The 17,624-nt window shown below is 36.6% G+C and overlaps 1 protein-coding gene across 5 annotated transcripts in view; it reads right to left on the bottom strand.

Moving 5' to 3' along the window:
* PHIP (pleckstrin homology domain interacting protein) overlaps positions 1 to 17,624 on the bottom strand; it is a 114,965-nt gene that overhangs the window by 89,954 nt on the left and 7,387 nt on the right. For all 5 annotated transcript variants that reach the window (XM_068937597.1, XM_068937595.1, XM_068937594.1 and 2 more), the window contains 3 exons: positions 13,706 to 13,856; positions 13,492 to 13,590; positions 4,441 to 4,601 (listed from right to left, as the gene is read on the bottom strand). In XM_068937597.1, the coding sequence (XP_068793698.1) occupies positions 4,441 to 4,601; positions 13,492 to 13,590; positions 13,706 to 13,856 (411 nt within the window). The remainder of the gene's footprint in view (positions 1 to 4,440; positions 4,602 to 13,491; positions 13,591 to 13,705; positions 13,857 to 17,624) is intronic.

The raw sequence follows: 17,624 nt of genomic DNA on the forward strand, positions 1-17,624 counted from the left end.
GTGATACTAGGAGTCAACACACAAATACTGAGAGATAGCCTTTCCACTGATTTTTATTACAAATTCTGCCAGCTCCTTGGATCTGAACAGGCTAGCTAAAATTTGGCAAAAATACTGCCTAATCTATGTACTGATGTTCTGAAATATAATATCAACTCACTCGAACTCTCACATAATGGTAACAGTAGAATGGAGTATGAAGAAGCTTGGATATTCTTCTTGAAAGTGTAGTTGCCAGCAAAATTTTAAAAACTTCAGAGGAGACAAAAGGTGTGGTGAAAAACAGATGGTGACAAAGAATATCCTCACTCCTCAAGAGGGATTTGAAAGTAGAAGGGGGGAATCAGGAAATCAGAACCCCCAAAACACATGGGTGGGGGAGACAGCAGGGAGGGAAGGAATCACTCGTGTGCATGAGCTTCTTATGCCAAGCAGTACATGCATGAAAACAGAAACAAAGCATTAATATTAATTGCTTACATCACAGGCTTGCAGTCCCAAACCACTAGCCTTGTTTTTCTTGGAGCAGTGTAAGTAAAATAGTACGCTGCATACTAGACTCTACATATTACATACAATGTGAGAATTGCAAAAGCATGTTTTAAGGGTCAATATTCTGAATAAGCTATTGATATTCTAGCAGGCTTATGGCCTGCAGCTGTTTTACTGGATGAACAGATATAACATTCAAAGCAGAAAATAAAAGACGCCCGATAAACCAAACCCTGCACTATGGGACCCCTAAAGAGCTGCTTGCAGAATATGATTGACGGATAGTGAACAGATTTTTCGTCACTTAACTATACATGGACAACAGGAACTCACAGATAAATCAACTTATTACTCATCATCTGCACATAGATAACTTGAAGATGTAAAACAGCCAGCAAGAAAAACAAAAATAGCTCTGTAACCTAATGCCCCCTGGGCAGACCTGAGGTCTGTTTAGTAACAGTAAACTAAACACAGATCAACACAAAAGCCGCCAGCTCACTACAAGTTGGCTACAGAGTAGCTATAGAAGTATGTGTTTTACCTCTCTATTGCAGAGAAAACTTAAAAAGCCGTTAGCAAGTCTCATCAAGAAGGCAAGGAAAAAGACAAAAGTAAAATTGTAAATTAGGTAACATCATGGCAAGGTAACAATATCAGGGTCCAAAAAGGCCATGGGAGTCTGAACTAAATGGGACAGCTCACAACTCTAAAATACAGTTGCGGTTCTGCCAACAAGGACATCGGCTTACACCACAGCTTATGTTTCCAAGGTTATGTCTACGACTGCTAAGAATTATGTGCGTATTAAAAGCATTTGTCAAAAGTGAATTCTAGAACAAATTTAGCGCCAAAAGAGAACTGATGACAGCATTACCAAGATATGGAGTAGAACTGGTTCGCTTTCCTACCATTACTCAGACTTGTGGGCAGAGGTGAAACTGCCAAGATATGCACAAATTAATCTTTGCTTGGAACCTTATAAAGACTATTTCATACTACTGTTTATTATTCCCTAGAAAGCATATCTCAAAGATGACAGGAAGATGGAGGTGGGAAAAAAGAAGATAACTTTCTGACTGCAAAGAAGAATGGCAAAATAGTGGGTGCTCTGCACAAACCCGAGAGGACAATGCTTTTTCCTAGCACCCAGCACGGGTTCTGTTCTTCATGTTTTTCAAGGGATTCAAAACAGACAGAAGAACTTAAATTTTCTTCACTAATGGCTGATAAGCCTTTTGGTTGCGTCTTTACAAGTAAAAAGGATGTCTTAAATGCAATTAATTTAAAAATCTAAGTTACTAAGACAATAAAGCTTGTAAACTGGGAATATTTTTGTGCATTCAGAAAAAACAGCTGAGAGGTTAACTTTAAAAAAAACAAAAAAAACCCACACCTCTAGGGAAGTCTGTAAAAGAATGTAAATAGAAACAGTCTTCACATGACCTATTAGCTAGTAGAAAACCTGTGCAATGTCCTGTTCTCACTGCCTCTAGGCAAACTAAGAGCATCCTCTTCTTCCTAGTGAAGATAACATCTCTCAAACCAGTATGAATCAAAAATGTGCTGAAATCACTTTTTTCTTTTAATTTGAAACAGACCATAACAGAGAACTTGAATTTACACACTTTCAATCCTTCAGACATTAGGAAGGAAAGAAAACAGCTCTGATGCATTTTCTACAACCAATTATAAGTCTAAACGAATTTACTTTATCTAGCTAATGCCATGCTAAATGCCAGAAATTTTAGAGTAAAAATGCAGAGCAGGAATGGTCCCCTATTGATATATGTTTTTACATATATTCTGGTTACATTCTGGTTTATATTCTGGTTACAGACACGTCTGGAATAAAAAGAAGTCCACCTTCTTTTGAACTACAAATTCCTGTTTTTCCTGCTTGGTCAAGACTGAAAAGAATTGGCTTATTATTTACTTATTTAGATGCAATACAGTAAGGCAGTTCATCACTGTTTATCTGACTGACTACATCATGCCAGTAAAAGCAACTTGCCTTTTATTGCAATGTTGAATAAAACACCTTGGTTTTCCATTTGGCAGCAATCACTTTAAAAGTCTACCAAAAAAAAAAAAACAAAAAAAACAAAAAACTACCCATCACACACCTGAATTTACCCAAGAATTCTTAGGCAAGAAGTTCTGGCCCATTCCCCCAAATAAAAAACCACCAGCCACCATTAATTTCTACAGACATATTATTTAACACTGGATTGAAGGTATCATGATTTGAACCTCGGACCTTTTTCGAGCTATCACACCAGGACACTAGTTAATCTGACGAAGGATGACCAGAAAAGTCCCAGGGGTGCAGAAGCAATTCCCCCTGCTTTTACATAAGGGTCTCTTGCTTTTCGATTGGAAAGAAATCACTGTAACAGTCAAAGGAATTGCCTTTAACCACTTTTACGACAGGCTGCAAGAAGCTAGCGAATGCACAACTCTACTCTTTGTCACAGACGCCCTTGGAGGAAGTTGAGTAAATCCCTCAAAAAGGATAGATTTTAGGAACACTGGAAGATATTAGGAAAATTAAGAGTCAACAGATCTTATCAAGGAGTTTTAAGCACTTTATCTAGGAAGCACCAACAGAAGTTTTCATTTAGAGATGAAGAGCAGCAGCACAGCAGATTTCTATACTTGCACACCTAAAATTCCTAATCTATTCTGCCATGTCATAATTGAAATAAACCCATAAAACAGAGGAAGTTCCTTTTCCTGACAGGTGGGTCATGCATGAATTAGGGAAGATGGCAAGAATTTAATATCCATCACTACTGACGGAGTCAGCTTGTTAATGAAAGGCAAAGAAATATGAAAAAAATCGCTGGTATGCGTGAATTAACAAATGAACAAATAAACCAAAGTTTTTCAGAATACTGTGAGTGCCCCAACCCTGCAGCCACACATCCCTCCATACAATAAAGTAAAATACATGTGGGGGGGAGAAAAGGGAGAATTGTATTTACAACCACCTTATGAGAATTCTAAAAGCCAGGGCTGCAGTGCAAAAGGAGGAGAAATGAGCTGTATTTCCACTTACATCAGAGATCTGCCATGAAGTTAGAAAAGACACAATCAAGCTCCTGAATCCACAAAGTTATCAATCGCATACAGTATTTGTGGGAAGGCAACCAATGCAGCCAAAGTGTCCCAAATTCACATTAGCTGTGTATTTATGATCTCTGGCTTAACTGAAAGTGACCACTTACCAAGGAATCCAAATTACACTGACCATCTACTTGTTTACATCGTAATTCTCACTCTTTGGGAAACTTGCAATCTCAGTACTGATTCTGGGCATCCTTCCAGTATTACTTAGTACTTGTTTTTGTTTTTTTGTTTTTTTGTTTTTTTTTAAAACAATGAACATTAGTCCAAAAACCAATTCCAGGAATCTCAAAGACAACTCATCATGAACCAGCATTTATTACCATACTAGTTTTCAACTTTCTAGTTTCCGTCAATAAGCTATACAAAAATCTAAGTGCGTCCTCAGATCGTTAATCTTATTAGTCAGATTTTAATTTAACAAATGTATAGAAAAATAGTCAAATTAATCTGCAATTGCAAATTGATTGTCCTCCCTGAATTCTTAATCAAATCCTGTGGTGATGGTCTATTCTTTTGCCTGTGTTTCACTACAGGATAACTTCCAGGAGTGAAAACAATCTAGAGCAGGTCTTTTCTTTCCACTGAAAATAACCTGAGCTTTCTTACTGAACTACATGGAGGAGAAATCAGCATCTCATTTAGCATTAGGACATGTTATACGCTCCTTAAAAAAAGTGAACACGAGAGCAACAGTAGTAAGACATTTACCTGATCTTGAGGCACAACATCAGCACAGCTAGTTTTTGGTAACAATTTTAAATTACATGCAAGCTATATGCAAATAATAATTCTACAGAAAAAGATTTTTGTACTTACAGTAAATATTCGCCTGCCAGTCCGATCAAAAGTTACACAGTATACAGAAGATAAGTGTCCTAAAATTCGTTTGTGCATCTTCATATGTTGATAGACCGCAGTTGGAACAAGGCGTTCAAGCCTGTACTTTCCATTTAGTTTTCTTGAAAATAGGGTATCCACTGTCAAATGGGGAAAGAAAAAAGAAAAAAAGACAGCATTTATATCGGGTTCATAAACTAAAACGCTTGTCCAAAAGGGAAAGTTCATTTCAGCCCTGGACCCCTTACCACATGCAAACCTTATTATAATAAAACTCTCTCATTTTACCATAGCCCATCATTTAATCAGGGAAAAATATAGTACAAAAGTACACTACGATACAAATATGCAAAGAAGTACCAAAAGGTAAGGCAGAGCATGAAGTTACAACACATCAAACATTCAATTTTAAATACCCAAACGTACATACATTCATACTAAGTGAGAGAAATTCAGGAGGATTGAGAGAGTTTACCATTCTGTGGAAACTATCTCAAATGTATTGATCAGAAGAGCTTTCAGACAGATATCAACTGCAGATCGCAAACATTCAAATTTTCTCCAGCGCAACCTGTCTTGAGATACGCATAACTAAACGTTTAGACACTATTCACAAGGCACAATCAATCTTTGTTTCAAAGAAGGTTACTATTAATGGCGGGCGGGGAGAGAAAAGTGACGTTCTGAGTTTGACTAACAGCCTTAAAAAATAAAATAAACGCTAAGAAGGTCCAGGAACAATAATCTACTTTGCTGCAACAAACTGCAAATCTTCAGTAAGGAACTTCAGGGAAGAAGCATTATTCAGAAGCTCAGCATTATTATTTTTAGACTGCTACTCATGCAACAATAAGCAATGGAGTACAGTGTTTGCAGGCATGGATACACAGCCACTAGTCAAAACAGTTCCCCACATTACCAGGTTGCAGAAACAAAGGCAACAGCAACACATTTTATATTCCACAGGATTGATAAAACAGAAAACATGTTCAAGACCTCAAACTTTTGAATATATGAAAATTAAAAAAATAAATGCACACGTATGCCCAAAGTCCACAGCACTCTCGCGAGAAACAAAATCTGCCCGCGTCAAGACAGGTAGGTGATACCTTCATTGCTGTACTCTGATTAGGCATTCATTCTTTATATTTGAGCAAGGCGATGGTTACAGTAGTAAACTACAGGACTGATTCAGCCAGTAGCACTATCTCTGAAACAGCCAAAAGTCTTTTGGCATGGCATGGTTTTGACTCACAACAACTAGCACTCTCTCAGACAGCGGCTCTCGAGTCTGCACAGGTCAAAGATCATTCAAAAGGCAAACCAGACTGTGACTACTCTATATGGGGAGCAAAAGCACTCAGTGGCATGGACAACTGCCAAACCCATTGGCATCAGGCAAAGAGAACAGCTCTGAACCATTTTATTTACCATATGTGTAGCCTGAAGATTCAAAGTCATCTTACTAGTTTAAGATGCTTAGTGAATGAGTAGGATCATCAGCTGTGGGGTCACGTACTTTTAATCAGTGCTACTCCCGCTTTAGACTATACTGTATCCTTTCCGCTTCCCAAACACAAGAAAAAGATGCAGCTGCACATGCCTCGTGACAAAGCTTTTCCTTGCCAAAGGACGGTCTACTTTAGAACAGCAGGAAACTGCTGTTTTCTCTGAAACATGAGTTCACTCAGAAGAAAAAGACAGTTTCTGCTTCTGACAACTCACCCTACAGTTAAAAAAAAAAAAAAAAAAAATCAGAGTAAGAAAGGTCTTTGTCATGACAATGAAGTGAGCTTACACAATAATCTTCACCTATTCAAAAGTTGTATTTTATTTACTCTTAAGATGCAGGTAGTTGCTTGAAAAATCAGCTTCTAGCAATGCCTTCATAAGAACTCATGGCTCACAAGAAGGAAAAAAGCTTTACCTAAAATTTTAATTGTCAGAGATGTTCTCATCTGTCAATGAACTTAATAGTATGCATTTATGGAGAAAAAATTTTAACCAAGATCATGTAATTTGGAAAAAATACCATAATCTCCCACAGGTTTGAACACTCTGTTCATTAAGAGATTATTTTTAAGAGTTCTTGAACTGTTTTGTCGAACCAAATTCTCACATCCATCATTGTTCTTAGAGATGACCTTTCAGTTAACTGTATGTTATGTTTACCCACATTCACTTTGCCAAGTGATCCAGTTTGATTTATTTCACTGATCTATTCCCGTTTTTTTATTCCTAACATTTACCACTCCAATAGGTCACTTGTACATTTTGCAAGCACAATAATATTTATTTCTCCCCCCCCCCCCCCAGAATCCAGGTAAAAGTTACAGATAGCTGTGCCTTAAAAATAGATTCCTACAGCAAAACAATAAAAATTCATACTTCTCGTGCCAGTCAAGGTCAGAAAGGCCACCAACTGTCAACAATAATAATAATAATAATAATGCCTTTTGTATTAAATACAGGCCTTTGGTTTTATTACAATCACCACCCGTATCCAGCCTCACGACCTGTCAGGCCTTGTCTGGCCTTTACCCTACTTCAGCTTGATTTTACCTATTTACAAAAAAATCATTTCAGAAACTCCTGTATCAGGAAGTCTGGTATCTATCTTGTTTTAGCCATGTTAGTAGTTTTCTGTCTTTGGTTGGCCTCACACAATTGTGTCAGTACAAGCAAAGGTGCTAAACCAGTCACAGAAAATGCAATAAAGTATAAGCAGTTCAACAGCTGCAGTGTGGAGGCACTAACCATGCATGGCAAGTGAGGAAAGGACATGAACTGTATCCAAGGAAAGGTTATAGAGTGCTGGTTGGGCCTTACAGCGAGCCATCCAACATGAAGGGAAGTAAGGAAGAAAGAACGAAGGAAAGTACACAACAGATTGCTTGTTGCCCACTGGAAGGGCTCTGTGAAGAGGACATGCTGCCCAGAAGCAACTCATCTCAATGCTGCCCATTCAACACGTCTCAAGCTCGACCAATTAAGGGAAGTAAAATAAACTTAGCTTTCAAAGCTTGTCTGCTACTCACATACGTGTAAGATCCTGCTTAAAAAGGAAAAATAAAACAAAAGCAAACAGAACGAAGAAATGTTACCAAGTGGCTGTTCTGCAGCAATGCACGACAAGCCACCGCTTAGTCCCAAGCGATATTTTGATTTAATAGTGAAGCTAGCTGATTAGGCTTTCTTATTTCAGCTTTTTCATTCAAAGTCACACGCCTTATTTACATGGTCTTACAATGGAATGTGAAATAGGCCTTTAAAGGAAGGGGAGAGAACTGTCTTGGTCAGTAATAAGTCAAATTCAATTTTCTACTGACCACAAGTATACTGGGAAAAAAAAAACCCACACAAAACAAAAAAAAAACCCATAAAACGAAAGATAAGGCATTATGATTTTCTTTCCTTCTGGAGGTGCATTTAATTAATGAAAGTACTACTCTGAAGAACAGAAACCAACTTCATTCCCCTGATAGTCACAAATGGAACCAAAACCAGCACAAGCCTGGGATGACACCTGAAGAGCGTATGTCACTTACGACTCTTACCCATACTGAATTCAGTTACATAACCGATGAGGCTGGATACACCTCTAACGAATACAGTTTAGGGCTTTTAGAGTTGTTAATTAAAAAAAAATAATAATAATGAAAGGAGGAGTCTGGCAGTCTTTTTAAGCCAGTAATACTAAATGTGTCACGCATTCAGTTGATTTTTTTCCCCCTTCTTTCAAAATATCCAAGATCAAAAAGAGCAGCTTGAATTGACCTCTATCTTCCCACCATATTTCTGTTCAACTTCTTCACGCTATATAACACTTCAAGTTTTCTTGCTTACAGGTGACTGCCAACCATCCAAACAGGTGAAGCTAGCAACTTGATCAAACCACCCGTTGTCTCGGAGCAAAAATATGGTGGCTCCTCACTGGAGTGTCTATGCAGAGATAAAAATTGTGTATCTCAAAACTTGACACATGGAATTTATTTGCTAAACGAAAGTAACCGCCACTCCTTTGCAGTTCAGAGATGTAAGAGGTGAGATGTTTAAAAAGATGCAGGGTAACAACAATAGTAAGCTGTACGATTCCAAGCACTTCCAAGCTATTCCCTGACTTCAATGCAATCCCATTTACTTTCAGTAGATATTTGTTCAGTTCATATTTGACTCAAAAGTATTGTAACTTTAAGACTTCTATAACACACTTTTCGCATGAAAAGAAGGCATTATTTTAGTATAACTCACTTTAGATTTGAAGAAACGTGTGTAACTACTTTATGCAGATTCGTTAACATAAGTTTATTGTATTTCTAATGCTCAGAACCTAACAATTATTCTTCTGGCTTAATTTTGGCTATAATTAACAGAAGAATAATACAGTTACACAGAGCACTCTTAGGTTAGCTTTTAGGCTTGAAGGATTAATCAGCAAATTTCTAAAAACAGTCTTCTACACCTCTTTCAGAATATCATATTCTGTTTACAGCTGAAACAGCAGCAGCATTCAATAAAGAAACTCTGAGAAACATGGGCAAAATGCCTAGGAATTCAAAGTGGACTATGTAAAAAAAAAAAAAAAAAAAAAGCCCATGAAACATTATTTTTCAGATGCAGATATACTCACTGATCAGGAAGACCGTTCTTTACTGTCGGGAAAGAGCAATCAATCTCATTCTGGTTTTCTCACCTGAATGACCAGCTTCCCCAAGAGCATCTAACTTTAAGCTTCCATTCTAGGCTTTTTCAGCAGTTCATAAAAAATAATGGAAAAAAACCCTTTCCTGTTTCTGCATTCAAGAAGGGATCTTTAACAAAATAAAGTAACATAAGAAAAAGATTTTTAGCTCTTTTTAATCTTAATTAATTTTTATTCTTAATAATGTCTTAATTCTTTTGGCCTGATGTGATTTTTCTCGACAACTCCTTTCTCCTTGCGTTCTATATTCTAAATGTCCATGACCAGTATGTTAATCATTTGTTCCACTGTTTCTACAGAAATTGAAATTAACTGGCTTAGCTTATGATTTTAACCCTTCTTTTCTATTTCTTAAGTAAATCTTAGAAGACAGGTATGTTGCACAGGCAATATCAACTGGACAAACACTATTCCACTTTTTTTAATTATGTTCTATATACAGTTCTGTAGTTTCCTGGAGAAATACATATTTGTACAGATGGATTTTAACTGCATATAAAAGAGCTACCTACAAGACAGCTGGAGGAACGCGCACACGATTTGAATTCTGAAGAATCTCTCATCAGCATCATAATTATACTGGTTCAGCAGGCTAGGAAACCAATGAACATAGCTATATGTTTAGTGAAAGGCAAATAAAGGGAAAAAAGTCTGCACAAGCTAGACTTCAGGATCTTTTCTGTTCCTCAACTGTTAGTGGGGTCTCCACCTGAAATACAGCCTGAAGAACAATAGTTTCTGAAATGTTTGTTAGACAAATCTATAAAACATAGCCTTTTCAGGGGAAAAGGGTAAGTTGTTTCAGGAAACAGAATGAAATTATTAAGCTCAATTTATAAAAGACATGTGATTCCAGTTCATGATTTCATTGAAAAGATCAGAGTAGAACAGGATGAATCAGAGATAAATGCTTCAGCACATAGTTCTGAACCAGACACCCGAAACCTTAAACAACCTCAGTAGAAAACATTCGACTACCAGCACTTATCTTAATGCTTAGATAAGGATTCAGTGTAAACGTTCAGTGCTCCACAAAAGGTTCAATTAAAAACACAACAAAACACCTATTTCTTTAGAAAGTCTTGTTCTTCCCTAAAAAGGGGCCGAAAGGTGTTTTTTTTTTTTTTTTTTTAAATACTAACTGGGGGTTTGCCTACCAAGGCAAACCTACAAACCTATCCGAAACTCAGCTGCTATGGATTTCATACAGCTTTTCTTCCCTTTAAAAACCATATACCATCGAGCAAGTTACGGTACAATGTAAAATAATCCAATTCCTCTTCCATCCTGACTTCATCATGTTTACATGACGTATAGACGATAAGACAACCACTACTAAAGAAAACGTAACTTTCTAAAGCTCAGGCTCCCAGTCACCCTGCAGAAAAGATAACTAATCTAGCCCCAGATTTCCCAAGTTTACATTCTTCAAGCCAAGGCACGACCACTCAGGAAGTGAATTACTCAGCAACAGGTGTCTTTCTCCACATCTCTGGAACACAATATAGAAACGACTCTACAAATGAACGCCAGAACAATAGTTCTAAATAAGAACACATTAAACAGATGCAGCGCCACATAACGCTTCAAGTGAATCACCTCTGACCAATACCCATACGATCTGAGCCAGTTCTGAAAACTCACTTCCGACCATGCCAAAAAGCCATTTTTTTCTCTTCCTATATCCCCAACATCTACAGAAATAACACCACAGAAAGCATGCAGCTCGTCCTTTAAAACGGATGAAAGGCCTACAAGAACACCTAATACGTCACCATCCTACCAGGTCAAAGTTTACAGTGCTTTACCACTGACATTGGAAGCTTCTTAGCAGTAAAATGCTTCTGCTGCAGCTGTTGAAAGAGAACCATAATCCTCTAGCTGTAGTGTAAAGGTATCCATTTTAAAACTTGATTTTCAGTTTTCTTCAGCCCTAAGAATATAATCTAAATAGCCCAAATTGAACTCTTTATAAAGAAAAAAAATCCCAATTAATGGGAACCTTACAGACTAACAATAGACACTGAGAACTTTTATCGATTACTGTGTTTAATGCCTTTGTTCTGAAAAGCATCCAACTGCAGTTCACCTAATACACCTTCAGTCGTTTCTTTTTTGCTAAGAAAAAACTCACGTCTTTTCTCAGTGAGGTAACGTATTAAGCAAGCTTCAGAGATTTTGTGCTTCTATAAACACTTTTATTTTGTTCCATGTAGGTCTAGAAACCTACTGCTGCAGCAATACCTGCTCCTCACAGTACCACAGCTCCTTCACTCATCTTCAGAAGTCTACTGTGCATTACAGAAGGAGCCCCTGTGCCTAATAAGGAATTATATACTACATTCCACAAGTCCTTGCTTTATGTGATAAAAATATTTCTGTGCATCACCACTGTTAAACTGATCATGAAATTTAAGGAAATATTCTATGGATGTTCTTTTTCTCTTAGTCTGGATGTCAAGTGATGTTTATACTTTACAGTGACTAAAGAAGTGCTTCAATTACTTTCAGGAAAAGAGGCTCAAGTTAGCCTATTTCATACCTGTTTTTGACTAATCACTGTTGGTTTTTTGTTTTTGTTTTTGTTTTTTTTTTAATACAATGCTTGATCTCCTCAGAGGATTTAGAAAAATTCTCAGAAACGCTTTTTTGCATATTTAGGCATAGAAGTACCTTTGAAAAAACTGGCTGCTCCCTGCCTAACCTAATACCAGAGAAATACTACTTTTAGTACACATCGTATTTTGACAGATTTTATTGCTAACACATAGTTTTAGCAGAAAATAGATTTAGCTCAAAAATATCACCTTAAGGAGATGCTGAGCGAGTCTTTATTACTTGTTAGGCTGATAGTAAATGAAGAATGGCGTCCTCTGGCAGCTGGCATGGGTTGAGACTGGCTGAACTTCAGTTATAAGGGAACAGACAAGAATAGGGGAGTAATTTAAGGGTAAACAACCTGCTAATCACTGGAAGTTGCAAATGTGTCTTTGCAGATTTGCGGACAGCCTCTGAGGGGGCAGACTGTGAGCACCAGCAATGGTGACAGCCAACAGCTAGGTGCCAAGGGAGTGTGAACGAACCAGTCAAGGATTAAGCATTCTCTATTCAGTCTTATAACTCAAATTTTTCAGAGTCACTCAGGGAAGACTTGCAACAGGCTCCAAGAGAGACTCCAAAGAGAGAAGGGACAGATTTCAGCAGCACCAGAAAGAGAACAGAGTACTGCCCATGGTCCTAGTGCCCAGGACTTCACACAGCACAGGGGGAACCGCGTTAGGAACCACTACACTGACTTTCCGGGTCTCTCTCCTGGAGCGCACCACCTCTCCTGCAGGACAGGGAAGTCATGTAATTCGTAACATTGTCTATATATCTATCTGTGACTCCTGTTACGGTGTCTGAATCCACTTAGTCTCCGCACTGGTCTTAACCCCGCTCCCATCACGGGTGGGGGAAAAAGATTAGCAGGGAAACATGGAAAACAAATAAACAAACAAACCAAAAAAAACACCTATGTGCTTTTGCAGAGTTTTCCTGCCCAAGACAAAAGAAAAAGGATGTACCTTAAAGAACCCTAAAATATCACATATGTCCTTTGATTCTCCTAGTGATTAATAACGGGAAAATATGTTTTCTTAGAAGGCTGAAAGTTAACAGAACCCATTTCAGTGACAAATATATCAATAAGAGCTTAAAAATAGTAACTATAAAAGACAAGCGGAAAGAACAGCAGAAAAATACCCCTATAACCTCCAGCTTCTTTCATTTTTTTCAGCTGCAGAGAAAGCATATGCATGCTTCATGATGTAACACAGCAAACTACAGCAAAACTTTAAAATTAGGGGACAGGAAGAATCACTTCTACGAGATACTCAAATTGTTCAAAGAAAATCATTAGCAGTGTGCATGACTCACTCTGCCCCAACAACGGGGAAAGACCATGCTGTCCTGATTTTAAGTTTTTCCATTGTATTAACTATTTTTTTTTTACTGAAAGCATCATTAAATCAATTACAAAAAAGTTTTATCTGTATGTTTTCACTGTTGTGATATTTTATTCGATTTCATACTTCAAAGATAAGTTTAACAATAATAATTATCTTCCAAGCAGAAGTGGGACATAAATTTACAATACACATTTTTTCCATGTGCAAACTGCTAAATACGACAACACAACATCCTAATAAAAATAGCACTAGACGCAAGGTACAACACAAACAAGGACAAATACAAATGGAATTGCTACTTAGCTCTCATCATCACAGTAATCAATTACCCTGGGAGTTAGGTATTACAATGGCAATGCCATCATAAAACTGACTTACCTATACTAGGTGGACTGCCATAATTTACAGGTGACTCTGGAGGCCTCCCACAATGTAATGCAGCAAGAGCTGATCCTTTCCATACAACATGTTTGCAACCTGTTTTAACAGAATTACACAAAAATATTCACCATTTTATTTCATGACAAAAATGCAGAAAAGGAACGGGGCGGAGGGAACAAGAATTATCAAAAATCTCATGCAACTTTCATACTTTTGTTTGTACGAAGCAAAGACTGTCTGCCAGCTCCTAATAATGTTTGCACTCCAGGGACACTTTGGGGAATTTCTTGCTCTAGAAGTGGTCCTAGTCGATGGCATATTTGAAGTAAGTGATCAGGTGCCAAGTGTCTATAATACTTCACCTATTATATGAAAAAGCAAACAAAGCATTTAATAAAGAAAAAGTAAACATTTTTGAAAAATTAGTTTGATCTTTTTTCCAGTTTGCCACACAAATTCTAAAAAAAAAAAAAAAAAAGCTAGTGATCTCAAGTACAGTAACTCTTTCCAGCTGTTTCTAATTAGTTCTATTCAGAGTAAGCCACTTATACAGAGAGCTGTTGGTATTTACTATTTTGTGATTTTAAAGTAGAGTTGGCCACAAAAAATTAAGTTGCTTTATAATAATAGGTAAAAAAGCAAAGAATACATTCAATACTATGTTTAAATAATTTTCCAGTCAATTTAAATTACTATAAAATAAGCATGAGACAAGGATTGTAGGGACAGTAACATTTGCAGAATTCTTGGAAGATACATATATACTAAATAAGTAATATCACAATTTTGGAGAAGAGTACTCTTCTCACGTACAAACATTCTTCCTCAATTCACCTAAGTTACAAGGCCTAGCTAAAAGCTCCACAACTGGAATCTTTACACCCAAACCTTTTAAAATCAAAGTGCTGGGTTAAGTAATTCAATTTTATAATTGCTAAACATGTTCCTCTGTTATGCTGCAGATATGAATTTGTATCAATAAGGGCAATATCCTCAGACCAGGTTTTGTACACTACTCAGTTCTGAACTGCACAGCACTAAAAGAAGCTCCTATCATGATCAAAAGATCTTATCATCACCTGATTATAACAATATCAAACCAACGCTATTGACCGCCCGTACAAAACTGAATCCATGTGTTCTTTTGAACTACCAAAACTATAGAACAGAAAGATCATCTTTTGGAATCAAAGAGCTTCAAAACATATGCCAGTGACCACAGTAAAGTCCTGTTAACATAAATCCTTCAATTAAGAAATAGCATTTTAAATAAATAAAACTGCTACTGTCACCTTAAAGAGTAAGAAATATTTAAGAGAGTAAAATTAACAGGAAGGCTAGAAACTCAGTTTCTCCTTTTTTCAGTCTGAAGTTTGTCTGCACAGTTTCATTTTGCAGCAAAAAAGTATTGCAGTAAAAGCTTGTGAGGTTTTGTTATTCCGCAACTGCAGAAGGCGATGACTAACATTTGAAGGCAAGTGATGCTTCTGCACTACACACAATTAATAGGAATATACTTTATTCTTCATCAAATATGCTTCTATCTTGCTGACACAATGTAATCGCTCCACGTATTCCAGCAACTCGTTAGCATAAAGTGCTGATGTCTGAAACTGAGGCTTTGGAAAAGCCTTGCTTACACTAGAGACAGTTCTTCTCCCACCACGTCAACCTTCTAGTGAAGGAGCAGCAGGCTTCTCTTCTGATACTCTTCTTGAGTTATATTACTTTCATAAGAGGCCTTGCAAGTTCTCTGAATCGGTCTGTAAGTCAAGTGACTTTAAAAAACCTTTTTCTTTCTTTAACTTATGTGTGGTTTTTTTGTTTTTTGTTTTTTTAAGAATTTAAGATATTATTTAAGCAATACTTAAAATTTACACCCAATTCTACAGATTTGTTTCAGATGAGTAAGTTTAACATTATCAGACATGCAGTCGGTTAGAAGAGCAGCAAAGAACAGACCACTGAGCTTGGAACTTGCTAGCCTGATTCATTTTTGCTGTAAGTAACATACAAATAAAACAGGTATCTTTCACTCTACTTAGAGAGGGAGGAATCAACAGTCAAAAGGCACAGCTGAACGCTCACCAAGAAAAAAGCAGAATAGCCCTAAGCAGTGAGTAAGCTATGCATAGTTTCTGCCACCAACAATCCTCATCCATTTCCTTAGCTTTTATTCTCCTTCACTCCTATCCAAAGGATCAAAAACTTAGTAAGTACTGCCCTTGGTATAGTTTCATCTGAAAGCAATTTTCCACTTATGTGGAAACTGAACTTGTCTCTTTAGAAGACTAATCATCAGTTATGTTCGGTTTAACTACATATATTAAAACAACTTATGCAATACATTTAAGTGTAATTTTATCATGCTCAACGCCCTCAATTTTATACATATCCACAAATGCACAAAATCTAAAGTAAATAAAGCAAATCAGCTTCGACATATTCCAAAGCTACAACTAGCTGACATCTTGAGTCATACTTCTCATGATTCGTCATACGCCATATGGGTTCACTTTTTTTTTTTTTTTTAAATAAAAGCATGAACGAGGCAGATTCAATTCCACAAGCAACTTTTTAAGCAAATGTTTTACAGTCGGACCTATTTGTATTATTCTCGATCATACCTACTAAAGTTTTTATCTTAAAATATACCTTATAGACAAGAACAGACTTTAGTGTGGGTTAAGCCACTTTATGGAAAAACTGCCAAATTACACAGTAGTTCTGTGATGCTTCTAAACAGACAATTTCATAATCATCACCGTTTGCTACCAAGCAGTATTTATAGCCAACCCATTAAGAAAATGATTCAACAATACTAAGCAAGCTGACTCTAAAACAAAAAAATATATTTACACACTTCAGAGTGACACTGGCTATTTAAATACTAGAAAGTTCATAGTGATACTGGCTATTTAAATACTAGAAAGTTCATAAAACGATTTCACGTGCAATATACACATGTCAACACTTGCCTCTCATTTTCCTAAATGTTAAAACTAATATACACATAAACTTTTTCTAAAAAGGAGGGTGGGGGGGAGGGAACCATGCTTCATTTTGCCATAAAATCTGCCAGACAAAAATCTCTTGTCTCATTATAGGTTTTACTTGGACTTTTTTCTCTTCTATACAGAATAAAAATGGGGGAATGTACTTAATAACCTATTTTTAAGAAATCTAATTTTTTTCCTCTTGAAAAACTTCTGAAGTACTTCCCTCTTCAGGAAAAAAAAAAAATCCTGCTTTTAACAATACTAACTTGTATGTGTGAATTAGGACTTTTAGCATTAGAGAAGTCATAAATGAAAAAAGAAAGCATGTAAATTCACCTTAGTCTTACCATCCTTCCCTTTTGAAAAAGGAAAAAACATACATAAAATAGAACCAGAACAGGGCAGCAACAAGTTAAGAAAGGACGAGATAAGGAAGTTTGTTTTAAACAACAACAAAAAAAAAAGTTACTTGAAGGCTAAAATTATTGAGATTTTTAAAAAAGCATAATAGATCAAAAGACATGAAGTATACAAGTTAATTATTTTAGGGTCTGATGAAAAACTAATTTGGGATATTCATGTTCCAGAGAGAGACAGAGAAATCTAAGGTGCAGCCTACTTAAAAAGAGACAACCCTGACAGCACTGACAAACTGTAAAAAGAAGCTAAAAACAATATAAAATATACCTACTACTCTTTCTCCTCCTCTTATAAAGAGTAGCTTTCAAGTCAAGTTTAAGTACCAAGGAAGAAATCCGATTATGTTTTAAAAGCACAAGTTACAAGCTTTGTCAGATACAGAAAAGCCCATGACAAGCCAAGTAGGATGAAGGAAATTTGTGTTGTTACCAGTTGTTGATCCCAAGAGGAGAAAGGAAAAGTGCAAAATAAAAACAAAAATAAGCAGATGTGCAAGTATTTAAAATTCATATAGCTCTAAATGGAAAGTGAAAATTGGACTCTTTTTCAAGACTTTATGCCAAATCTGTGACGTCAAAACAGCGTATAAACAGCACTTTCCTTTTCCTGCCAGTCCCTCAGATGAAATTCTAGGTGGTTTCTCTCTTCTAATAGTTCCTATTCTGTAACACCTAATTCTGTTCTAATCTTCCAACAGAAATGCAGAGAAGA

This window comes from Struthio camelus, chromosome 3, assembly GCF_040807025.1.
Source record: "Struthio camelus isolate bStrCam1 chromosome 3, bStrCam1.hap1, whole genome shotgun sequence".
Classification (NCBI taxonomy): domain Eukaryota; kingdom Metazoa; phylum Chordata; class Aves; order Struthioniformes; family Struthionidae; genus Struthio; species Struthio camelus.